The sequence below is a fragment of the Mobula birostris genome, chromosome 24 (assembly GCF_030028105.1).
Source record: "Mobula birostris isolate sMobBir1 chromosome 24, sMobBir1.hap1, whole genome shotgun sequence".
In the NCBI taxonomy this organism is placed as follows: Eukaryota; Metazoa; Chordata; class Chondrichthyes; order Myliobatiformes; family Myliobatidae; genus Mobula; species Mobula birostris.
The window spans coordinates 37,382,985-37,409,516 of NC_092393.1; the positions used below are offsets into that span (position 1 = coordinate 37,382,985).

General features: G+C 39.7%; 1 protein-coding gene across 3 annotated transcripts in view; it reads left to right on the forward strand.

Moving 5' to 3' along the window:
- dus1l (dihydrouridine synthase 1-like (S. cerevisiae)) overlaps positions 1-26,532 on the forward strand; it is a 56,732-nt gene that overhangs the window by 25,679 nt on the left and 4,521 nt on the right. For all 3 annotated transcript variants that reach the window (XM_072242728.1, XM_072242730.1, XM_072242729.1), the window contains 4 exons: positions 813-909; positions 2,727-2,815; positions 15,321-15,484; positions 19,784-19,821. In XM_072242728.1, the coding sequence (XP_072098829.1) occupies positions 813-909; positions 2,727-2,815; positions 15,321-15,484; positions 19,784-19,821 (388 nt within the window). The remainder of the gene's footprint in view (positions 1-812; positions 910-2,726; positions 2,816-15,320; positions 15,485-19,783; positions 19,822-26,532) is intronic.

Here is a 26,532-nt window from a genome sequence, read left to right on the forward strand (position 1 = left end):
CCTGTATTAAGAGCACCAATGAAATGCAAGTGTCAGGTGTTTTCAGAAGCAGCCTGTGAAATACTTATAATTTATTGTATGGATGGGATAATAGGAGTTACCATTACATATTAATAGTAGCTTTGAAATGTGATCCTCTTGGAAAGGGTTAGTCCATTGGGTCAGTAGGATCATCTCCATTTTGATGGAAGCTGACAAACTCTCAATGGTATGAAGGCGGATTAAATCTAAGCAATTTGAATGTTCTGTTTTCAATATGTCACACAGGAGGAAAGATTAAGCAATTTTTCTAATGAGGGTTTGAATGATATTATGTGTGATTATATAGGAAATGTTATTTGGAGGAGACTTACTTCACTCCGTCTCTGACTCAAATTTGCCATTATGTCCTTTTATTCCACGTCTGATTTTGTATAACCAAAATTAAATAATCAGCTCTACCACCTGAAGGTGTAATTCCAGTTTACTGCGTCCTAGAATGGGGAAAGTAAATGAGGTGTATGATTGCATGTGGTGTTCCCTGCATTACCAATAGATGCCCCTAGGTAGCTGATACCTGTGTAATAAAAATGAATGGAACCCCATTGTGCCCACTGTACTGTGCACAACCAGGGGAGAAAAGTAGTTATCAGATTGAGAGCAGCTACAGAATTTTTACTTTGTCTGATTTTAAAACCTTTAAAATCTTTCCAGTTGGACTAGCAATTACATTTTTAAAATTGAAAACTTTTGATGTAACACATTGTGTTATTTGTCAAGCTTCTTACTTGTCAATGTGTATTTTACTGAACAAAGACCTGTGCTTTTTATAGGCTACAGGTTTACCATGAATTAAGAGAGGAATTAGCAAAAGTGAAAACTCTGGAGGCCATTATAGAGGTCAACAAAGAACTTAAACGAAGGTGTCAGGTATGCATAATTATGATATAATCAAGGAATTGGTGCTCATACCCACAATAAGTATATCTGTTGCTGAAAGACAATGTTAAGTGTTTTGAAGGGGAAAGATAGATATGTTTTGCATTAAAGAAATTAATATTGTTTTCCTGAAGATTTGTTCTTTTTGTGCAAAGATATATTCAGCTTATTTATTACAGAATAAAATTAGGATGGCACAACAATAATACAAGCCTGGTTGAAAATGAAACTTGTTTTGATTCTGTTAAAATACAAACATTTTATTAACATGATTTCTTTAGAATATGCAGCGGAAAATATTCTTTAAAAGGCCTAGTTGGATTTGATTAATCTGCAACGTAATGCTCAGTTTCAAATGGAATGTAGTATCACCTTACAGTGCAATTGCTTTTGACTGTTATGAGCTACACCGTGTGGCCAGTTGCATTCCCAAAGAATAGCTCATTATACTAATGACATTAAAATTAACATGAGCCTGGATGAAGGAGAACTGCATTTTAATTGCAAGATGCTTTGCTAATGTTCAACTTTTAAATTCATAACCATATTTTTGAAAAAAAGCATTATATAATAACATAAAGTAAAAATTTTTTAAAGCTATTGTCAAAGTTACCTTGAAGGCTAAGAGGTAGAGAAGAAATTCCATTCATAGTGCAGGACTATGTAGCTATTCACTGGGTGAGGAATGTCCAGAGTCTGAAGGATGTTAAATTTGTGGCAGGATTATAAAGGTGGGTGTAGTCGTGGATGAAGGGAGAGTACAAGGTCTCAAAGAATATGAGCTTGTGGATGAGAATTGTAAATTTGTAATGCAAGGGTAAAAGCAACCAAAGTAAGTTATTGCATATTGATGAAGGGCAAGTGGTACTTTGCTGGTTTCAGTATTAAACCTTTATATTGACTATAGATTATTAAGAGTGGTGATGGAAGATCATGCAGAAGAGCTTTGGAGTACATAGATAGTTCTGGAGATGCCACATCAATTACTTTTTCAGGAAAACAAAGTAGAAAAGTTTAGAAATACTCAGTTGGGCAGCAAGCGTCTTTGAGGTGAGAAACAGTGACATTTTCAGGTTGATCATTCTCATGGATCTCTCCATCAGAAATTATTTCAGTTCGAACTCATAGGACTAGATGTTTCAATCCCGTTGATAAGCAGATCCTAACTTGGGTCATAGCATAGAGATTTTGAGGAGGGACTTGGAGGGTGGTGGATGCTTCTTAGGGAACATCAGGTGGGCACCCCTTTTCTTAGATGTTTTGTCAATTTAAGCCCACTACATTTCCAGGGGGTTCAACAGTGCGACCTGATGTACCGAGTCCCCCTCCCCCCCCAACTTCACATCTGGCCACCCATGGGTCATTTTAGGGCTCAGCTGCCATCACTCCTCTTCATCTATAACTAGTAGGTTTCGCTTGGCTACCTCTGAGAGTTCTTTTATAGCTTGGTCTCAGACTCCCAGTCCCTTCAGCAATCTGATTATGGAAGTAGCCACAAATCCTGGGCAGCCAACTCCTACGGGGAAAATCTGCACTTTCTGTGGCCAGAGATTTTAAAACACTACTATATTGTTTATCAGAATCGGGAAAAAGGTCAATTTTGAAGGCTGAATTTGGAATGTAACATGATGGGGGGGTGGGGGGGGAGAGAATGTTGGAGCAGTGAAGGTACCTCCCCATTTGTAGATGGCAATGAACTCAAATAAGAGGGAGATTTTACCCATGGTAAATAAGAGCTTGCAGAATTTGAATTAATTTTTTGCATTATTCTATTGCAAATATTTATAACTGTTTCCTAATGTCTGTAGGATGAAATATCTAACTTAAAGGAAGAAGAAACTGGAGAAAACCATTTGCCTCTTCCTCACTGGATTTGCCAACCGTATGTCCGACCAGGGTAGGAGAGGTTTAAATTTAGAGTTTACACTGACAGGCATATTTATAATCAGAGCTACAAAAATACTCAACTTGGATTATTGTAAATTTATACAATAATAACTTGTTGGAGGAGGGTTGGGGGAAGCCAAAGCTAACAGTTAAATGAGAAATGATGCAAATTCATTTCAATTGAATGGATGTGGGATATGATTGTTTAAACTTTGCAATAGCTAATTGGCTTGCACACCTTATCTGATTTTCTTCCACATTAAAATCAGTGCAAAGGATAATCAAACAAGGGATCCATTTTGGATTTGCTCATTTCCCTCTGTCAAAAAATTAAAATCACTTGACTACTGATGCATAGGAGCTCAGGAATTGGGTTTTGTAAAGAAATGCTGCGAATGAGAAATCTAAAAGCCTGCATCAGCATCGGTTGACTTGGGAGCGGCTGGAATATCTGGACTCTGAAGAAATGTTCAAGTTCAAGTTTATTGCTGTTCAACTGTACACATGTCTATAGCCAAATGAAACAACTTACCTCTGGGATCAAGGTACAAAACACAGTACGTATATCCCATGCAACACACGCAGATGCTGGAGTAACTCAGCAGGTCAGGTGGCATCTATGGAAGTGAATAAACAGTTGATGTTTCAGGCCAAGACCCTTATTCAGGACATAAAAAATATTAACATAATAATATTAACATAATAAAAATTCTCTGGATGTACAAGTTGACATCAGGTGTATGTACAACATATAGTTAAACATACAACACTATAGCTACTGGTGGTAGGGTGTTCAGAAGTCTCACAACCTGGGTGAAGAGACTATTATCCAGCTTAACACAGTTCTTGTTCTTATACTGCAGTATCTTCTGCTTGACAGTGAGAGATTGTGGGATGGATGAGAGGAGTCCTTGACAAAGCTGAGGGCTCTGCAAACACAGTGCTCCTAGTAAGTGTCCTGGGATGGGTTGGAGGGAAGATAGAGACCCAGATAATTCTCATAGCAGCCCTCACAGTCTGTTGCAGAGTTTTGCAGTCAGATGCCTTACAAATCCCATACCAGACAGGGATACAGCTGGTCAGGGTAATCTCGATGGTGCTCCAGTAGAATGTGATTAGAATGAGGGGGGCAGGGAGCTTCGCTCACCTCAGTCTCCTCAGGAAGTGGAGGCACTGCTGTGCTTTCTTGAGTGAAGATCATCTGTGATGTGCGCCCCAAGAAACCTGGTTCTCCTAACTCTCTCCACGGAGGAGCTGTTGAAATGCAGTACAGAATGGTTAGCTTGCACCTTCGTGAAGTCCACATTTTGTCCACATTGAAACCCAAGGTGTTAAGTTTGCGCGTCCACAAACCGCTTGACCACTTCTCTGTAACTTCGCTGCAACTCATCGTTGTTGCTGATGAGCAAAAGTTAATATCTTTAATTGCTGAGTTCAGCGTAAGACTTGGCCAGCATTTGGCTTAAAGTAGACTCCAAGTTAAGATCCAATAATTTTCTTTCAATATTACGGTGATTAACAGATCCATCAGAATAGAGTCAGCACTAAAATTTTAGTCATAATTAATTGTTCCAATACTGTGAAGGAGTTGCTTACAGTCGAGGAACATTATTTGCTGAAAGGAACATAGAAGGTGTACACAGCCTATGATTTACATACTTATCATACTTTACATGCCGATGCGGCAGAGAGGGCCTCAAGATGGCTGTGGCTCAAAAGAGGGGAGCCATGGAGTCATAAGTAGCTAGCCATCTGGACACAAGCTGGGGTCTGATCAGCCCCGGCTGGGTCACCTGGAGGAGGTTGTATGATGTTGAAAGACCCGAAACACCTGATGATTCCAGGAACATCACTGAAGATGTGTCCAGAAGCATCAGTGGATGTATGTACACAGCAATATATACTTAAATTGTATTCAATATTAATACACTTGAAGATTATTATCTATTTATGTAGCACCTTTCATGCCCTTTTCAGCAAATCCTAACATGCTTTACAGCTTTTCCCAATGCTGTCTCTGTTTAATGAGGCAGACATTGGAACCAATTTACATACTGTAAGCTTCTATAAACAGAAATGGAATAATGAATCAGTGTTTTTGTGGAGACACAGGACGCTGGAAATGCTGTAATCTAGCACAAAATTCAGACTGCTGGAGGAACCCAAGGCAGAGAGTATATAGATGGGAGATTGCCAGTATTAAGAGGAAGGGACGAGGCAGAGACTGGCTGGTGATAGGTGGTGTATTTTTCTTAAATGCTAGTGCTTACTAATGATTTTTGCAAACTTCGGTCATGAAGCAGAACTTCCATCTCCCAATTAACTGAAGTGTTTAAATTCATCATTCCTTGCAGAAGTATAGTAAATTTTAACAGATGTGAAATAATCATAGTTGAATTACTTGGATATTATCAAAGCTAACATAATAGCTACATTTAAAAAAGAAGTTCCCAATTGTTCAAAATGAGAGCTAAACACCTTATTTTTTTACTTAATGTAAATATTTAGTTGCAATTTAAAAAAAAAATAAAATACAGATTTTCTTGGCAGTAGATGTTGTGAAACTGGAGAGGGTGCCAAGGAGATTTACTGGGATGTTGCCTGGGACAGAGAAGTTTAGTTAAAAAGAGAAATTAGATCTGTTCTCTCTGGGACAGAGGAAGTTAAGGGACCTGATGGAGATACAGTATATAAAATTATGAGGGGTGTATATCAGGTATAACGCAGGAAGTATTCCCCTTATGGGATGCCATGGTAGTGTAGCGGTTTGTGCGACATTATTACAGCTCAGGACATCGGAGTTCAGAGCTCCATTCCGGCGCTGTCTGTAAGGTGTTTGTACATTCTCTCCATGTCCGCGTGAATTTCCTCCAGATGATCTGGTTTTTCTCCTACAGTCCAAAAACATACCAGTTAGTAGGTCAATTAGTCAGTGTAAATTGGCCTATGATTAGGCTGAGGTTAAATAAGTTGGTGGGTTGCTGGGGATGTGGCCCATTGGGTGGGAAAGGCCTGTTCTGCACTCTCTCTCTAAATAACTAAATAAACAGATAATAAAACTAATGAAAATGGGTTTAGCATAAGGGGGAGATATTTGGAGGAGATTCGAAGATGAACTTATTCACCCAGAGAGAGGAAACTACTTGGAATGCACTGTCTGAGAGAGTGATTGAAATACGAGGGGTGATTGATAAGTTCGTGACCTACGGTAGAAGGAGTCAGTTTTAGAAAACCTAGCACATTTACTTTTCAACATAGTCCACTCCTACATGTACACACTTAGGCTACGTCCATACTAGACTTGATAAATCAGTAGCTGAAGCTTTTTCTCTTCGTTTTGATCCTCCATCCACACTGAAAAGGTGTTTTCCTCCCCTGAAAACCAAGATTTTCAGAAACGCTCTCCAGAGTGAATGAATCTGGAAACGCCTAATATCCGGTGTAGTGTGTACAGAGTAACCGGCTATTTTTAAAACCGCTGTCATGACGTGCCGGAACAAATGGTGGCGGCAGCACAGCATTTCATTGTTCTCTTGAACACAACCTCCAACACCACAACAATATCTGACAATAGGTGTGTAACAGCCTCACGTAACATCGTATGGAAATACAAGATAACACTGATGCAGACATGTTTTATACATTTAACAAGGTGCTTTATTAATGCAAACATGAGGAATTCTGCAGATGCTGGAAATTCAAGCAACACACATAAAAGTTGTTGGTGAACACAGCAGGCCAGGCAGCATCTCTAGGAAGAGGTACAGTCGACGTTTCAGGCCGAGACCCTTCGCTTGTTTTCTGTGTGTCCTACGCATGCCCAGTAGGAGGAGATTCGCCCAAATATCCAGTTTAATGTGGACAGAGGTATTTTTAAAAATGCCTAGTGTGGATGCCTGTTGTTTTTAGGCGAAACCGGCGTTTTAAAAATTATCTGGTCTAGTGTGGACGTAGCCTTAGTCCAGCAGTCATGGAGCATTTGGATCCCTTCTTTGTAGAGGTGGTCCACAGCAGGGGTGATTGATAAGTTTGTGGTCTAAGGTAGAAGGAGATGAGTTACTAACTTCAAACTTTCTGCATTATCACTCAAAGAGTTGAACTGCACGTGCATGTAATGAGAGCGTCTTGGACCTCCAGGTGGTCCACAGCAGGGGTGATTGATAAGTTCATGGCCTAAGGTAGAAGGAGATGAGTTATACAGCTCTCGTTATATGCATGTGCAGTTCAGCTCTTTGAGTGATTATGCAGAAAGTTTGAAGTTAATAACTCATCTCCTTCTATAGTAGGCCACGAACTTATCAATCATCACTGCTGTGGACCACTTTCTGGAGGTCCAAGACACCGACTTCTACAAAGAAGGGATCTGTATGCTCCACGACCGTTGTGTGTAAATGTAGGAAAAATAAATGTGCTAGGTTTTCTAAAATTGACTCATTCTACTTTAGGCCACAAACTTATCAATCACCCCTCGTAGGTTGCTGTCAGAATTTTAAGAAGTATCTATATGCACTTGAATCGTTTCAACATAGAAGACGAAGCACCAAGCGCTGAGAGATGGCATCAATACATAAGGGTGCCCATAGGTTGGTGTGTACGTGTTCCTGATTCTATTCTGTATGATTCTATGAGTTTATGACTGCGGATCTGCCAACATAATGTTATCTAACCTATCCTTGAATCAGGGTCAGCACAATTTAATTAAATTTGTCAAATTTCCGGCAACATCTCTGTGTGTTTGGAAGCTCTGCGCTTGGGAAATGCATAAACTCATACCATTGTACCTTGAGAGGGGGAAGAAAAAAGTAATCTTTAAAGTAGCTAGGTGATGTGAAAATACTGTTCTACCATTTGGCAGTTACCCCTCCATAATGCAGTAATTCAGCAACTATCCTACCACGTTCAATTGAAAAGTTGATTCTATTCTTCCTTCCTTGGTCGTGACGGGTACCTTTCCACACAAGTGTTGTGGGTGATCACTGTCACTGAGGCAGTAAAAGCTGAAAAGGAGACATACAATGTCAGTTCATAATTAGTGATATAGAACCACTCAGCTCAGAAGAGTTATGGGATAGAAGCTTGATGGAATGTGACTCCAGTTTTACACTAGAGTGTGGTATTGGAGATGAAAGCTATTCACATTTTATGTATCTTTGTTTACATCTGTCCTGGGTATCTTTACATGTGTTATGTCTTCTGATTAAGCTGCGTTATACCTCAGTGTTTCATTATGAAAAGTTTTAAAAGTGAATTTGCTTTCGCCATTAACCTATAAAGCGGACAGCTGAGATGTTCCTATGGAACTGTCTGATGATCCAGTGAAATCAACAGTGTCAAACTCTTACACTTCCTGAAGATTCCTAAATTCATAATTTTTTAAAACAGATTTCTTTTTCATGTCCTACAATATATTTTAGTCAATATAATAGCATATTTCTTGAAGATTTAGGAGTGTAGTTAAAGCAATTTGCTGAGTTAGGAATGTTTGTTATTCAAAATTAGAATATTGATCTTTGACAACAAAGTATTCAACAGAGAGCTAAAACAACTCTTATAGCAGCCAAGTTTATGGTCTATGGGTACTAAATTATGGATAGTTTTTGTGTCTTATACCTGCAGGAAATGTGCTCCATTATCATTTTATATTGAACACTAAAACTGAGTGTAAAGGATATTTTTGCATAATGGCCAGTGCTGAATTTGAACATTAGCCTTATTGTTGCTGATGACTTCAGTCATACCAACGCAAAAAACAGTCCTGCCAAAGTTCAGAAGCAGAATTAGAATCAGGTTTAATATCACTGGTGTATGTTATGTCGTGAAATTTGTTAACTTTGCTGCAGCAGTACAATACAATACATGATAAATATAGGAAAACAAACTGTGAATTATAGTAAGTATATATTTATGTATATTAAATGGTTTAATTAAGTAAGTAGTGCAAAGACAGAAATAATGTCGTGAGGTAGTGTTCATGGGTTCAGTGTCCATTCAGAAATTGGATGGCAAAAGGGAAGAACATACTACTGAATGGTTGAGTGTGTGTGCCTTCAGGCTTCCATACCTTCTTCCTGATGGTAACAATGAGAAGAGGGCACGTCCTGGGTGTTGGGGGTCCTTAATGATTGACTCAGCCTTTCTGAGACACTGCTCCTTGAAGATGTCTTGGATTCTATGGTGGCTAGTACCCATGATGGAGCTGACTAATTTTACAATTCTCTGCAGTTTTACACAGATCCTGTGCAGTATAGCCTCCCACCCACTGCATACCAATTAAACAAGTTCTACCAACATGTCAACTTCGCAAGCAGAGAAGAGAATATATTAGATCTGGTCTATACCAACGTCCATGGAGCCTACAAGGTTGCACCTCACTCCCACTTCGGACACTCAGACCACATATCCATTTGGCTAATCCCTGCATACAGACCATTGGTTAAATGAGTAAAACCAGTTTACGGGAAGATCAGGACCTGGCCAGAACGTGTCACCTCAGCACTGCAGGACTGTTTTGAAAATACAAGACTGAAGCGTATTCAGTAAGGCAGCTACCTACGATCATCACGTCAACATTAATGAGCATGTGAAATCGGTGACTGGCTACATAGGAAAATCCTTTGTGAATGTTACTGTGATTAAACACTACACTGCCAGGGCAACTCAGAAACCATGGCTGACTGCAGAAGTTCGTGCACTGCTTAGGCAGCCGATGACTCTAAGGCCAGCGAGAGCCACGATCTGTGCAATTAGGAAGACAAAGTGAGAGTTCTCCGGAAAATTCATAGACACTTTTGTGGTACTAGGGACAATTACAAGTCCACCCGGTGCGTCAATGACAGCGCAGCCTCCCTTCATGATAGGCTAAATGCCTTCTATGCACGATTTGATACAGTGACATCAAGGAAAGCCCCCTCCCTCCCTGAGGAACAGGCACCTTGACAGGCCATAGCCAAGGTGAGGAGGATCCTAGCCAGGTAAACCTCTGCAAAGTCGCAGAGCCAGGCATCATATGTGGGTGGGTGCTGAGGGATTGTGCGGCCCAGCTAAGAGAGGTCCTAATGGACATTTTAACATCTCTTTGCAACAGTCCACTGTCCCTGCAGGCTTCAAGGTAGCCCCATCATTCTGGTGCACAAGAGAGCAACAGTAACTGGCCTTAACGATAACCAACCAGTGGCAGTGACCTCCCAGTCATGAAGTGCTTTGAGTAGCTGATGATGGATTCTATAAAATCCCACCTTCCAGCAACATTGGACCTTTTACAGTTCATCTGCTGCTCAAACTGGTCCACTGGTGATGCCATAGCTTTGGCCCTCCACTCTATCATCTCCCACCTGGAAACCAAACCTCATACACCAGGATGTTGTTCATCAAGTTCAGCTCAGCATTGAACAGGATCATCCCTCAGAGGCTGGTGGGTGAACTGTCCTTGTTGGGACTCAACGCCCCTCTCTGGAATTGGATCTTAGTCTTCTTGATGGAAAGACCGCAATCAGTCCAAGTTAGCAGCAATATCTCAAGCTCTATCATGCTGAGCACTGGTGTCCCCCAGGACTGTATGCTCAGTTCGCCGATTGTGCAACAATGATGAGTCGGCATATGAAGAGGAGGTGGAAAGGTGTGTCAAATGGTGTGAGAACAACAACCTGAGAACATGGCAAGACAAAAAAATATGATTGTGGACTAAAGGCAGTCAGAGATCAACCACTCTCCATTTCAATTAATAGCTCTGCCGTTTCTGAGAGTGGGGAGTACAAAGTTGATTGGTGTGCACATAACAGAATATCTAACCTTGACCCATAACACCTCCCTATTAGTTAAGAAAGCACAGCAGAGTTTACACTTTCCAAAGAGATTGAGGCATGCGAGGCTCACCACCCCCTTCTAAAAGCCTTCTACAGGAGCACCATTGAGAGTGTCCGGTCTGCTTGCATCATTGACTGGTATGGAAGCTGCAAGGATCAGACCACAAGACACAACAGAGGATAGAAAGGGTCACTGGGGTCTCCTTCTCCCTTATTTGTGACATTTACTGGGAGCATTGTATATTCATTAAAAGCGTTGTTGAGGATCCCTACCACATATCCCACAATCTCCTTGACCCACTACTGTCAGGAAGGAGGTACAGGAGCATCAAGACTAGGACTGCCAGACCGGGTAACATTTTGTTCCCCCAGGATGTGAGAATAATGAATACCCTGGCACCACCGAGCTGTTTACTGTACTGTTTACCTATGCTGCACGCTTCATGTGCATTTTGAATTATATTTTATTAACTTATTTTGGAAATATTTTGTGTTATGTACTGCGTGTAATCTATGTATTGTGGTCCAGAGGAACGCTTTTCATTTGGTTGTATACATGTACAGTCTCACGGCAATAAACTTGAACCTACACCCAATCCAAAAGGTCAGTGCACGTCATCACATACAGAGTTTTCCTGTATAATGTATCTCAAGGTTTGTAATGGAGGGCCTTAATTATTATTTACAGTTTTAAATTCTTGGAGCTGATTATCACCAAAATGTCACTTGATTCTTCTCACAGCTCCAAAATGAATTTACAGTCATGGTGTTCATCATTGTGACCTGCTTAATTGACTGCACTGATAGTCTGTCCTCGCAGGACACAGCAGTTAGTATCAAATGTTTAGTGAATCTCAAAGGATGATCAATTGAATGGAATTGACTTTATATTAGTTACATCCTTCATTTATCTAAGGAGTAAAAATATTTACGTTACATTTCTGTCTATATGTACAATGTGCAATTTATAGTAATTTATAATAAATAATATGTTTAACAGGACAGACAATATAACATAAAAATACAGTTGTCAGCATGAATTAGTCAGTCTGATGGCCTGGTGGAAGAAGCTGTTTCAGAGACTGCTGGTCCTGGCTCTTATGCTGCAGTACCGTTTCCAGGATGTTAGCAGTTGGAATAGACCATAGTTGGGGTGACTCTGGTTTCCAATGATCCTTCGGGCCCTTTTTTCACACCTGTCTTTGTAAATGTCCTGAATCATGGAAAGTTCACATCTACAGATGCGCTGGGCTGTCCGCACCACTCTCTGCAGAGTCCTGCAATCGAGGGAAGTACAGTCCCCAAACTGGGCAGTGATGCAGCCAGTCAGGATGCTCTCAATTGTGCCCCTGTAGAAGGTTCTTAGGATTTTGAGGCCCATACCAAACTTCTTCAACTATCTGAGGTGAAAGGGGTGCTGTTGTGCCTTTTTCACCTCACAGCCAGAATGTACAGACCACGTGAGATCCTCGGTGATGTTTATGCGATCAGTTAGGTAGGCGAATTGTAGGTGTCCAGTGTGGGTGGTAGCATGCTACAGATGTAGTCCTTGGCCAGCCTCTCATTTGCTTATTATTGAGGTGAGTGTGACAGGATGCCAGTCATTTTGGGTATAGGTTGTTTTGAAGCAGAAGGACACTCTACACTGGGAGAGGGAGAGATTAAAAATGTCTGTAAACACACTTGCAGTTGTGCCACGCACACTTTGAGTACCTACCCAGGTACACATTACTTTCCTTGATGTGTAAAGTAAAATAAACGACATATGAAATAAAAATGAACACAGGCATCTGAATTTACAGTCATATAAAGGCACATAGATGAGAATAAAAAGGCTATGGAGTTGCAGCCACTATAACTTTTTAGACAAAAAAAAAGAAAAATGCTGGATGTACTGAACAGATCAGGTAACATCTCAGTGGAGAGAACCAGTTAATGCTTCAGTTCATTGAACTTCTAAAATGCTCTTTTAATGAAATCCATCACTTTGGAATATTAATGGTCTCAAATAATATTTCAGCCAACACTTGAATTCAGTCACTAAATGAGAGAACCTTCCTCAACTGTCTTAGTTTCTCCCCTGTTCCCCAAGAAAATTCCCAAAAGGAGCATGTCACCATGTCTCAGTATAGTACAGTAGGTAGGGTCTTCAACCCAATATTAAATATAAGAAAATGGTAAGTGAAAGGATTCAACAAGTGAACTGCTGGAGGGATTCAGTGGGCTGAGCAATATCTGTGGGTAGAGAAGGGAATTGCTAACATTTCAGGTCGAGACTCTACATTAGGAGTGAGTGGGGGGGGGGCAGATAGCTGGTATAAAGAGGAGAGAGAAAGGGCTGAGACAGGAGCCGATAGATGACAGATAGATTGGGGGGGGGGTGAGGAATGGTGGACAGAACGAGCCATGTGGGGATGGGAGTGTGGTGGAGTTAGGAGACAGAAAGAGAAGGATGATAAGTGTAAGCAGATGAGGGGAAAATAAGGTCACATGGTGCCAGAAGGGAAAAGGGGAAGGTATAAGTAGATACTGTGGTAAGTGGAGCCACAAAGTCTGGAAGTCCTGGACTCTGAAAAGTAAGGAAGATGAAAATAGCAATTATTAAGGTAAAGATGAAGGGCAGATGGAACCAGAAGGGGAATAGATATGATAGATGAAGTACGTGGGTGGTAGACAGACGAATCTGGGGGGGGGGCGTGGGTGCAAATGAGTGATGGGGGGACTAGAGTTAGGAGCAGATATGGGAAAGGAACAAAAATGGGAAGACTGGCGTGGATGGGAAATAGAGAGAGAGGGGGGCATGAGTTAAGGGTTACCTGAAATTGTTCAGTGTTCATACAATTGGGTTGTAGACTTTGTCAACCTTAAATTCTCTTTATTTTGCTCTGCGCAATTGCAGATATCCAGTGCCTGTCTTTTTGCCACACAGTGCCACTCTTGCTTATACAGTGACTAGGCGGGAAATGTCTTCTAACCTTAAAGTTTAAAATAAATTTATTATCAATGTACATATATGTCACCATATACAATCCTGAGGTTCATGTTCTTGCGGGCACTCTCAGTAAATCTAATAACCATAATAGAATCAATGAAAGACCGCACCCAACAAGGCAGACAACCAATGTGCAGACAACAAACTGTGTAAATACAAAAGGAAGAAAATAAATAAATAAGCAATAAATGTCGAGAAGATGAGGTGAAGAGTCCTTAAAAGTGAGTTAATAGGCTGTAGGAATAGTTCAGTGATGGGGCAAGTGAAGCTAAGGGGAGGTATCTACTTTGGTTCAAGAGCCTGATGGTTGAGGGGTAATAACTGTTCCTGAACCTGGTGGTGTGAGTACTGATGCTCCTGTACCTTCTTCCTGATGGCAGCAGTGAGAAGAGAGCATGTTCTGGACGGTGGGGGGTGGGGGTTCCCTGATGATAATCGGTGCTGCTTTCCTGCGACAATGCTCCACGTAGATGTGCTCAATGGTGGGGAGGGTTTTACCTGTATGGACTGGGCTGTACTCACCACTTTTTGTAGGATTTTCCATTCAAGGGCATTGATGTGATGTAGCCAACCAATATACTCTCCACCACACATCTATAGAAGTTTGTCAAAGTTTTAGATGTCATGCCAAATCTTCACAAACTTCTAAGGAAGTAGAGATGATGTTGTGCTCTCTTTGTAATTGCACTTATGTGTTGGGCCCAGGACAGGTCCTCAGAAATGATAACACCGAGGAACTTAAAGTGACTTTCTCTACCTCTCATCTCCTGATGAGGACTAACTTATAGACCTTCAGTTTCTTCCTCCTGAGGTCAATTATCAGCTCCCTGGTCTTGCTGACATTCAGTAAGAGCTTGTTGTGGTACCACCCAACCAGATTTTAATTCTTCTTCCGATATGCTGATTTGACACCGCCTTTGATTTGGCCAACAGTGGTGTCATCAGCAAACTTGAATATGGCATTGGAGCTGTGCTTAGCCACACAGTCATAGGTGTAAAGTGAGTAGAGCAAGGGGCTAAGCACACAGCCTTGTGGTGCACCTGTACTGATGGCGATCATGGAGGAGATGTTGTTGCCAATTGGAACTTACTGGGTTTGCAAATGGGGAAATGGGGAATCCAGTTGCACAAGGAGGTATGTGAACCTGTTGTGCCAGTAGGTAAATTGGAGCAGATCCAAGTTGCTTCTCAGGCAAGATTTGATATGCTTCAACGCCAACCTCTTTGAGTACTCAAGTCTGACGTTTATTATTTGGAAGAAGTTGCTGGACTTGTGTTTGACAGAAGACAAAGCTTATTATTGTTTTAGGAAATTACTTGCAGATGATGCACGAATGTTACTTAGTCACTGCAGTATTGAAAAATAAGTGCAGAACACATTGGTCTGACAGATCTTGGTACTTTGGTACTTCCATCCAGCACCAACAATGTGACAGTTGCAAGCTGGTAGGCAGCAGGGTGGCTATAACCTTTGTAGAGAGTTGTTCAATTTTGTAAAAGAACTATTAGCTTTTGGGTAGTATACTTGGGAGTGCCAATAAATTGACGTTCACACAGAAGGAAGGCAAATCAACCAAGTGGATTGTGACCATATCAGAGGCTCTGAGCAGGACATTATGTTCTGCACTGATGCTCTTGATGATATTTAAGTGCACAGACTCTGTAACATATGATGTAAGTAATTTCAATTTAAAACATAATATTTCTGTTCTGCTTGACAGACCCAAGGACAGTAATTCCCAAAACGGGGAACAACCTAATGGTGGGAAAACCAGTGGAAAAAGAGCACTGGAAGAGGAGGATGGGAATCTTGAATCCCTTTCAAAGAATAAACAGAAAAAGAAAGCACGAAATCCCAAAAAAAATTTTGATACCTCAGTGAAACGTAAGTTTTCTAATTTGGGATCTACGTGAAGGATGAAGCCAATTTTATAGATGGGTACGCTGAGTTATTAGTCCTGCACTGGTCCCAGTCAAAGTGTAATGTTTTGATCAGAATATACTTTAAGTTTGATTACTTATGGAATCCTGTACAGCACAAAACTCCACAACATCTTGAGTTTAAGCAAAGAAACCAAATTACTGGTCAACTGCTAAATATTTGAGTTCCTTCCTAGTACAGTGAGCTGTGTTCTTTGCTCAGCCCCGTGGTTGTTGCCCATTGAATCTATGGCAAAAGACTCATCATGGATTTCCAAACACAACATATCTTGTTCTGCTTCAATGCACCATGTAGTGATTCGACTTGTATGAACACATGAAAGGCATGCTTTTCACTGTATCTTTTCACTGTGACAATAATAGACCAATATCAATACCAATCCTGCTAAAGTATTTAAAATCGTTCTTAAAAGTGAGTCATGCAAGATGCTACTTGGAAGCAGAATTAATAAAATCCTAGACTAACTGCATTCTTTCAATCCTTGAATTCTCTGTTCATGGTTCCAAAATGAAGGAGAAACCAAAGGACATATGACACAGTGACATAAATTAAAATCCAATAACATCAAAGCACTATCTGAGTGAAGCTGGATTTTATTATAGTGATCACTTGGCCTGAATGAAGTTGAAGGAAACCAGAAGTATTTTTTTCAGGTCTTCTATTAGTAGGAATGGGGAATAAGGCATGGTAATTACACAAAATATAAAATGTCAGCTTCAAAAGAAGACTGTTCACTCATCGAGACTGTTCTAGCCCAATTTGTACCCTAGTCCTTTTTCATAGAGTCATAGAGAAGTACAGCACAGAAACAGGCCCTTCAGCCCAACTAGTTCATGCTGAAACCATTTAAACTGCCTAGTCTCATGGACCTACACCAGGACCCGAGCCCTCCATATCCCTACTATCCATGTACCAATCACCTATCCAAACTTCTCTTAAATGTTGACATGAAGCACACATGCACCACTTATGTTGGCAGCTCATTCCTCACTCTCATGATCCTCTAAGTGAAGAAGTTTCCCTTCATGTTCCTCTTAAACTTCTCACCTTTCACCCTTAACCCATAACATTTGGTTGTGGTCCCTCCCAACCTCAGTGGAAAAAGCCTGCTGCTTATATTTACCCTATTTATAACCCTCATAATTTCGTATACCTCTATTAATTCTCCTCTCAATCTGCTATATTGTAAAGAATACAGTTCTAACCTATTCAATCTTTCCTTATATCTCAGGTCCACCAAACCCAGCAAAATCCTTGTAAATTTTCTCTGTACCCTTTCAACTTTGCTTACATCTTTCCTGTAGGTAGGTGACCAAAACTTCACACAATACTCCAAATTAGGCCTCACCAATATCTTATACAACTTCAAAATAACAGCCTATCTCCTGTACTCAGTACATTGATTTATGAAGGCCAGTGTGCTTCATTTATGACCCTATCTATCTGTCACACTACTTTCAATGAGTTCTGGACCTGTATTCCCAGACCCCTTTGTTCTATCACACTCCTCAGTGCCCTACCATTCATGCCATAGAATTGAAGATTATAGCACAGTAACATGGCAACATGTGCATCAGTCTGTATTTGTAAGCGCCACATGGTCATTCCTTCTTGTCATCCATGTTCTGTATTTAATTTCCCTTTAAAATCATTTATAGAATCCACTTTGAAATTGTATGTGGTGGTAAATTCAAAATAAAATGCATTCTGTGTAAAGACTTTTTTCCAACTTCCATTAATTTGCTCAAAAGCCTTGATGGATACAGGCCCGTAAATAATCTTTTACCACTATCCTCTGAAATTCTGTAATAATCTTGAACACAGTTTATGTGTTTAAGATTCTAGACGTGGAGGCTCACAGTAAGTGATAGATAATTTAGATCTGAAATAAGAAATCCTCACTGATAGGGGTGAATCATTGGAATCCTTTACTTAAGAAAGCTGCGCAGGTTTAAACATTGAGTTTATTGAGATCAATAATTTTATGGATATTAGATGAATTGAGGGATAGGCAATAAACTGTTTGTTGAGGTCAATGTCTTATTGAATGGGGAAGCAGGTTTAAGGGGCTGCTATTGTTCCTGCTTCTTATGTTTTCCCTGTCTCATTCCCAAGTATCATCCCACTTAATCCACATTGCATCTTGCCATGCTTTCTGTATCCTCTTTTTTATTGAAGGTTGCAAAATTGTAAATACAGTTTCAGTGATGTCTTACATACTTTTTCTTACTTAATTCCTTCATATATAAATACCAGATTAATTCATTGCTTTGAGCTTGGTTTTAATAAGCGCTATGGCCTGGGTTTTGCAGCCAAGAGCACACTGACAACAATTAGCAATAGACTCATTTCAGAAGTGCCACTTAATCCCCAGGGGTCCTGCCAGTGAGAACTGGTGATGGTCAGTGAGTCAATCTTCTGTAACTGTTTTTTGTGTAAATTTGTGTGCTTGCAAAGTGGTATACCCAAAGAGGGGCCACGTTATCATCATACACAAAATAAGATATGAAAACTAGAGTAAGTTTCTCCCTTGGATTCTGTCTGAACAGTTAGGGGAGAAAAGTACTGTTCAAATTTTTAGGAACTTTCAGCCACTTTCAAAAACTTCGAGAAATTTATTTTCAAAACATAGCTTTTTGAAAATTTAAAAATTTGTATCAACAAGCCAAATGAGAGATTTATTTTTAATCTTTTCAAATTAATATGCATTCCGAAAGTTCTTTTTTACAAATTAACAAGCCACTGGGATGATTTTTTGAAAGTCTTGAATTAAAATCTGCTACTTGGGTCCCTCGCAGCTTTTGTCTTCTATTAAAACACTCCACTATGGGAAAATACTCCTTGCACCTTCTAGGACCTGGTGCAAAATCTATGGGTGAGTTATATTCCTACATTTGGGAAAAAAACACAAATTCGCATTGCTTTGTTTGTTAATTCCTGTTTCAGAAATATCATCATCACAGCCTGCAGGATTGTAATGCATGGCTGACAGCATCTTCAGGATTTTCATATTAAAATATACTACATGGACATCCTAAGGTTGATGTCAGTTTCAGTTAATGGTGCTGACTGTCAGTAGTTTCTCTGAGCAATAATGATGTCTACTGGTAGCTTCACTGTCATTACTATTGTAAAATCCTGTGTCTTCATTCTGTTCTATGGCTTTAATTGTGCTCCATTGAACATCTGAATGTGCATGATAAATATTTCAATTTTTCCATTCCTTTTTCCCAAAATGAACAACTTCACATTTATCTTGTTCACCAGTTGACGCATTTTGTTGTTCATTTGTCCCGTTATATGAAAGCTGAATTTGAAAGTTTGCTTTGCTCTCTTTAACAGTTAAAAGCTAACTGAAGGGGTGTTTATCCAATCCAGGATATCTGGGATTTAGTTTGTGCCTACATGTCTTCAACAATGAAACAGAAATGCTGTCAATCAATGCATTTTGGTGATGAGGGGGATGGTAAAACTTGAACCTTTATATATTCTAGTTGAACAACTCTTGTGTTCTTTGGTTAAGGTACCTCTACATTGATCCATTTAAGGTGAGATGATCAGAAGTTTAGTTAAGGTTTACATTTTTAAAGAACATTTAAATGGGGGGGGCGGGGAAGGAGCATAGGAGTGAAATTTATTGTCTCGCCAACCAAAGGTACATCTGCCAATGAAGGAGAAATTAAATTTAGGACTGATCAGGAGGACAGAATTGGAGGAGCTTTGATTTCTTGGTGAGTTATAAAGCTGTAGGAAGAAGACTATTTCTGACCACCTAAAGAAGCAAGGATGAGAATTTTTAAATTGAATTGAGAGCCATTATATTAAAAAAAAACAGACATGTGACTGGAGAACTAGATGGTGCAAATTAGAACCAGAGCAGCACAGTTTTATATGACATCAAATTTATAGAGAGAAAAAGAAAATATGCCAATCATGGGTGTATAGAAACAATCAAACCTATGGCTGATGAAGGCAAGAATGTAGGTTTCAATACAAACACAAGAAAATCTGCAGATGCTGGAAATCCAAGCAACACACACAAAATGCTGGAGGAACTGAGCAGGCCAGGCAGCATCTATGGAAAAGAGTAAACAGTTGATGTTTCGAGCCAAGACCCTTCATCGAAATGCATCTGGTTTTACACTTTACAATTGTATATTGATGTTTTCAAAGATTTTGTGAACTTAGACATAAGAATGATAAAATCAGTTTCCTTATAACATTTTTTTTCTTAATTTTCAGCTAAGTATGTGAAATGTGAACAGTGTGGGAATCCAAAGGTAAGATATCTTTATTCATTTTTCAGGATATGTGCATTGTTGGGGAGGCCGGCAGTTATTGCATGTCTGTAATTAGCCTTGTGAGTCACTGTCTTGAACTATGGCTGTGCTTCTAGTGAAGATACTCTCATAAAGCAATTTGAGAAGGATATCCCACTGATGACAAGGAAACAGCAGTACATTTCCAAGTTAGAATGGTGGGTGACCTGGAAGGGAACCTGCAAGTAGTGATGTTCCCACACACCTTATCATGGGCAGTAGGTTAGGGAAGTACTATCGGAACGTCATGGATTTTTATTCTGTACTCAACAGGATTATATCCAGAGCCTTACTAAATTGGCCATAAATTTAAAATGACTAATCAAAATCATGTCAATAAAATAGCAAGTGGAGATTTACTCATTTTGATAGTTGTTGCCATTTATTGCCTTTTAACGGTTATCTCTTTTACATCTCTTTATATTTTATCATATAATATTCATTGTGTATTATATCTTTTTATCCAAGTAGAGTATGAAAATGATACAAAATTTTCCTATTGGCTCTGCATATGTCATTAATAGTTATAGATGTCATTAATTTGCTTTTTGTTTTCTTCTCATCTTTCTAAAATCAATGTATTTTGAAAAGTTTCTCCAAAATTTAGTTTTCAGTATTTTATTTTGATGTAGGATTGATCAGGCTTTTGTAACTGTTACGTTGTTCTTGCATTCATTTTCAAAATTTTATGCACATGAGTATTATGTGAACTCAGCAAATCTAAATCAAGTATTAGTTAGTGCACAGGACAACCCAACATCAAAAAGTTAATTTGAATTGGTTAATCTGTTTACTCTGACATCAACACATTGGGAAGTACCCACATTAGCTTAGTGGTTCATTTTGTGAACCAGGTGTTAGATTCCACTTCCACTTCCCAACTGGGCAGATCATGGCCAGTAACTTCAGGAGCCTGCAGTTAATGTCATGCTCCCGTACAGGGCAAAGAAAAAGTTTCTAAGGTTCTAGTCTATTTGCTGTGCAGTGTAACTGCTTGAAAACACATGCATATTACTAATGAGGTAAACAGGATCCGATTCAGCTGCCATCTTTTCCATGAACCTGTTGGCTTATACATGACTAGTCAATGGCTGAGCACAGTGTAAAGAAGCATCTGGTGCTAGGAATTAGTTCCCGCTGGATAGGATAGGGTGAGGTTTTTGGAAATGCTATTACGAAGATTTACAACACTTTACTAGTCCAACTGTTAACCGGTGGTTAAATACACTGGAATCAGTTGCTTTATATTATAGTTCAGATGTTCAGAAAACTCTGTGAAATAAGGTACTCCTTAAGAACATAAGATAAGATGGGACAAATGGCATAATTCTGTTCCCATATCCTATGGTCTTAAGAGCAGAATTAGGCCATTTTGGCCCACCGAGTCTGTTCATTATTTCATCATGGCTGATCCATTCCCCTCTCAGTCCCAGTCTCTTGCCTTCTCCCCATAACCCTTCATGCCCTGATTAGTCAACAATGTTCCAACCTCTGCCTTAAATATACCCAGTGACTTGACCTGTAGAGCCACCTGTGGCAACGAATTCCACAGATTTACCACTCGCTGACTAAAGAAATTCCTTTTCACCTCTGTTCTAAATTGACATCCATCTATTCTGAGGCTGTGCCCTCTGATCCTAGACTCTCTCACCATTGGAAGCATCCTCTCCACATCTATTCCATTGATGCCTTTCAACATTCGATAGGTTTCAATGAGATTCCCCCTCATTCTTCTGAATTCCAGTGAGTACAGGTCCAGAGCCATCGAACGCTTTTCATATGGTAAGCCTTTCAATCCTGGAATCATTTCCGTGAACCTGCTTTGAACCCTCTCCAATGTCAGCACATCCTTTCTTAGATAAGGGGCCCAAAACTGGTCACAATACTCCAAATGATGCCTGATCAGTGCATTATAAAGCCTCAACATTACATCCTTGCTTTTATATTCTAGTCCTCTCAAAATGAATGCAAACATTGTATTTCTTTCCTCACCACCAGCTCAACCTGCTAATTAACCTGTAGGGAATCCTGCACTGGCACTTCTTTGTCCATTTTCCTAATCTGTTTAAGTCCTTCTGTAGCCTCTCTGCTTCCTCAAAACTACCTGCCCCTTCACCTACCTTCATATCGTCCAGAAACTTGGCCACAAAGCCATCAATTTCATCATCCAAATCATTAACATATAAAGTAAAAATAAGTGGTTGCAACACATACCCTAGTGAAACATCACAAGTTATCAGCAGCCAACTAGTAAAGGCTCCCTTTATTCCTGCTCTTTGCCTCCAGCCAGTCAGCCAATGCTCTTTCCATGCTAGTACCTCTCCTGTAATACCATGGATCCTTGTTAAGCAGCTTCATGTGTGGCACATGAGGTCTTCTGAAAGTCCAAGTAAGAACGTTGACTGATTCTCCTGTGTCTATCCTGTTTCTTATTTCTTTAAAGAGTTTCAACAAATGAGTCAGGCAGGATTTTCCCTTAAGGAAACCATGCTGACTTTTGCCTACTTTATCATGTGCCTCCAAGTACCACAAAACCACATCCATAACAATCGACTGCAACATCTTCCCAACCACTGAGGTCAGACTAACTGGCCTATAATTTCTCTCCCTTCTTGAAGAGTGGAGTGACGTTTACAATAAAAAAAACAGAAAACAAAAACCAAAAAAGATCGGGTGAAAAACACAGAATACAAAAATACCAAAAGACTGAAAAAGAAATCCACATCCAAAACACAAAAAACCTGGGCACACGCTCCTCTCCGTAGCAAAGCGATCTCACCAGTGATTAAAAGGCAGTCTGCCCTCTCCAGCAGCAGAGTGATCCCCCCCCCAGTAATAAAAAGGCAGGCAGCCAGCATTTCAATCTCCCTCATCACTTTAAATGGCAAACAATGGAAGTTTTATTTGGCGAAATGGAGTCAAACATTAGCTCATAGCTTTCTTGCCCCATGGTTCCCACACACTGCCTCTGCCTCCTGGAATCCCCTCGGAGACTGCAGAGCACTTAAACACCCGAATGACCTCCAAACTGCAAATCACAGGTTCCAACCTTTCCAGAATCACATTCAAGGCAAAAAAACAAATGTAAAAGACATAAAAGAAGTGAACTGTTTGGTTTCATGATCTATCCAGAAGATGTTGACTGAAGGACTGTTGTAAGCAGGTGCCATCTTGACCAGAAATCAGAGGAATGTCAATCTGATGTATGTCTCATCTGCTGCACTTAATTTCCATGGCTGACCACTGCGTTTCTGGTCCTCAGCCTTGCCCATTTCTTTATGCTTCTTCAGAAGAGCAAGGACAGCACATTTTGAAATTCCTGTCTGGCGCACATTTTCTGCTTGCTTGGGAGAGTCCTTGCTGATGCAGGATGACCACCATGTGTCCTGTTGCCATGGTGTAAGAATTGATGATTTGAAGGTTAATGTAACACATCTGTCACACCTCACCTTTTAGTTTGGTTGTGTTTTGCCCAGTTTGGTTCCTCCTCCTCCTTTTGTGCACACCTGTCAGGAAGTTGCAATATTGCCACCTACTGTAATACCATGTGAAGGGAGCCATGACAGGGATCAGATCCTACCTCTCAAACCGGTTTTAATTCCATAGTTATGTTCACCTCCCCATTTTGCTCATCACAATTCCCCCCTGCAAGAAGTGTCAACATGTCCCACTCGTTGACACTTTAAAACACTGCAATGGATCATGCACTCTAACAGAATAACTAATACAGCCTGAATAAACTTTTGACGGTAGCAATTCCTCAGAAAAACGCAACAGAACAGACTAGCACATTTTCCCTTCTTTCCAAGTTTACCTTACCCCTACTCAGGTTGTCCCTATTATCTTCTCTAGATACACACCGAGTTTCACCAGAAATAACATCCCAAACCTTCATTTCTGCCCCTACCAATGTACTAACAATTTTACTGTCATCCAGAGTCTTCATTCTCAATATTTTTTCCTGTTCTTTTACATCGGTACTTGTAATCAACACCCTACCTTTGCTAAGACATATTGCGGACTTTATGAAAATTCTGAGTAGCCTTCGTCAAGTGAAACAGATGAAGATGTTTATGAGAATTAGATATAAATGTAATCATTTCTATGAAGTTGATATCATCTTCCACCACAGTCCTAATGTCTTTCACAGGGCAACCCTCCTCATCTGAACTCGTTTCTCCCCCACCCCCGACTCAGTTTCCTTTTATTTCTTACCAAATTCCATTCCATACCATCACTTAACTCCCTATCTGAACTTCCCGCCATAGGTTCCCCTCAGTCACATTACAGGGGGTGTAACTGGCAGCGGTCTCTTCCGGCCAAAACATCCACCTCAGAGTCCTCCAACCTTACGCTACTCCAAAAATCTTGCCCTTCCCTCATCACGTTTCCCAGTTTGATTCCTTCTACACGCATTTCCTTTCTGGCTGATCAGTTTAGTTCATTCATTTAATTATGTCATTGATTATTTTTCTAAATAATTTTTTTTGGAAAATGAATGTTTGGAAATCTAAAATTTGCTCTTTTCTATTGACACACTAATGCAGAAGACAAAAACTAAACACTGAAAACAAAATTTATATAAAAAATCTAGGGTCCATACGACCTTTGCACAGTGCTGTATCTCTTCCCACTTTCAGAGTGAATGTATCTTCCAAGATCTCCAGAATAAATGTCCAAAATGATTCACATCTGACTTTACTCTGCATTCTAGTGTTAATTTTTTAAATCACAGATGTACTACCAATATCAAAGTTTTAAATTACCTGTCTTTTGATCAACGTAGAGCTTTAGAACAAAATAGAAAAATATCAATTTCTTGAAGTCTGAAGAGCAGAGTATAAAACATATTGCTGTATGTACAGTGTGAAAAAATATGTTTGTCTGGTCACAGTTTATGTTTCCAGAAGTTGGTATGGAGATTACCTGTTTGCACTTTTTTAGCGATTGGTTTTGCTGAACTTCATGCAGTGAAGTATAGACTGCATGAGATGATTGTGCTATCATTATGCTTGAGCATTGATGAACTCAAGAGGCAGTTCTGAGGCTGTACTGCTGACTAGTGAACCATTAGCTGACTGTGCAATTAGTAAGTTCGGGTGAACACTACTATAATTTTCCAATCACTGCTGGTTGAAAACTTTGAGTGTTGTACATTTGGAGTCCTGATTGGTTCTGATAGTAAGAGTATTTCTCTGCCAACTGTGCAGACTCTTTAAAATCACCTCACTTTGGTATCATTATCATTATTCATAACCTTAACCATTGAGGCATAATAGCAGGTGATGAAAGAAGCATGAGCAATAATGAGACCAATTGAAATCCTAATCTTAAAAGTAGGCATGTGAAATGACCTGATAGCAGGTTTAGTGCTGTCTGTGCAGTAGACACATTGTGTAAAAGAACCTATTATATACATATGCAAGCCAATAGCATCTATAATTTCTGTGTTCTTCATATGACAGTTTAAATACTTTGGCTTTGTAATTAAGCATTTTGATTTAGTTTTGGAAAATAGAAAGCCCAGTGTTCTTTCTGCTATTTTACCACTATAACATATTTGGTTAGTGCATGGAAGTGAACAAATTGGAAATAACTTTGATTACCTACCCTTGAGTTGATGTTTCTTTACATTTGGCTTGTTTGTTAATATAGAACTTTTTTCCTTCAGTCTCTTGGGTGAATAACTTGTTTTCATGAAAGATGAATTAACTTTAAAAATTAAATAACTGTATACCAAAAATGAATGATGTGATGTGATACCTAAAATAATTACAGCTATGTTATACTTACACAGATGTGTTAAATACAAAGAAGGAACAGATGGTCTTATCTCCAGCTAATTGTTAAATGTTTGAACCAGTTAAATTGGCTTAAGGAGGACACACCTGGTTCAGCAAGGTTACAGCCCATCTCTTTAATTAGTCATTGAAGATAGCAGTTGTCTTGGGGACTGAGATATTTCTTTTATATACTGAGATACTACAGGCAATCATTCAGGTCCATGACAAATAGAACGGTCTTGGCTGGGTAGACACCAGGTCTGTGTTTATACTTGGCACAGTTTTAACTATTTAAACTTTCATGGACTTGGTGTCTCAATACTGTTTATTATCCATCTTAATGGCATCTTAACCAAGCTTGGATATTTTATACTTGGTCTCTTCATTCAAGCCAGTGTTTTAGGTTGCAAGTAGCTGAGACTCGGGTGCTGACCCTTGTTCTACAAGATTACTGCTCACTTATTTCGCTTGATCTTGTGAATGACAGCAGCAGATGGTGAAGAGTAGCAGCCATTATTATTTTTCACTTATTCACAAAGGATGCAGTCAGGAATGTTGAAGGAAATGCTAGGTAATAACTATGTGAGAGAAAAGAATAATTTTCCCATTCACTAATAGACAAGGAAATAATCACAAGCAGTAGCTTCTTCATCTTTTGTGATAAGGTGAAACTAAATATTTTCATCATAAGAATCCATTCCCAACCTGGGGTCCACAGAGCCCTTGCTTAATGGTATTGGTCCATGGCATAAAAAAGGTTGGGAACCCCTTATTTACAGGAATGTAGAATTTTTGAATTCCATTTGCTGTTTCTGTGGATTAGCATAACAATCACCAATCTGGTTAAAGTGGATTTAGCTGTGACAGAAGAGCATGCTGGGAATTGTAG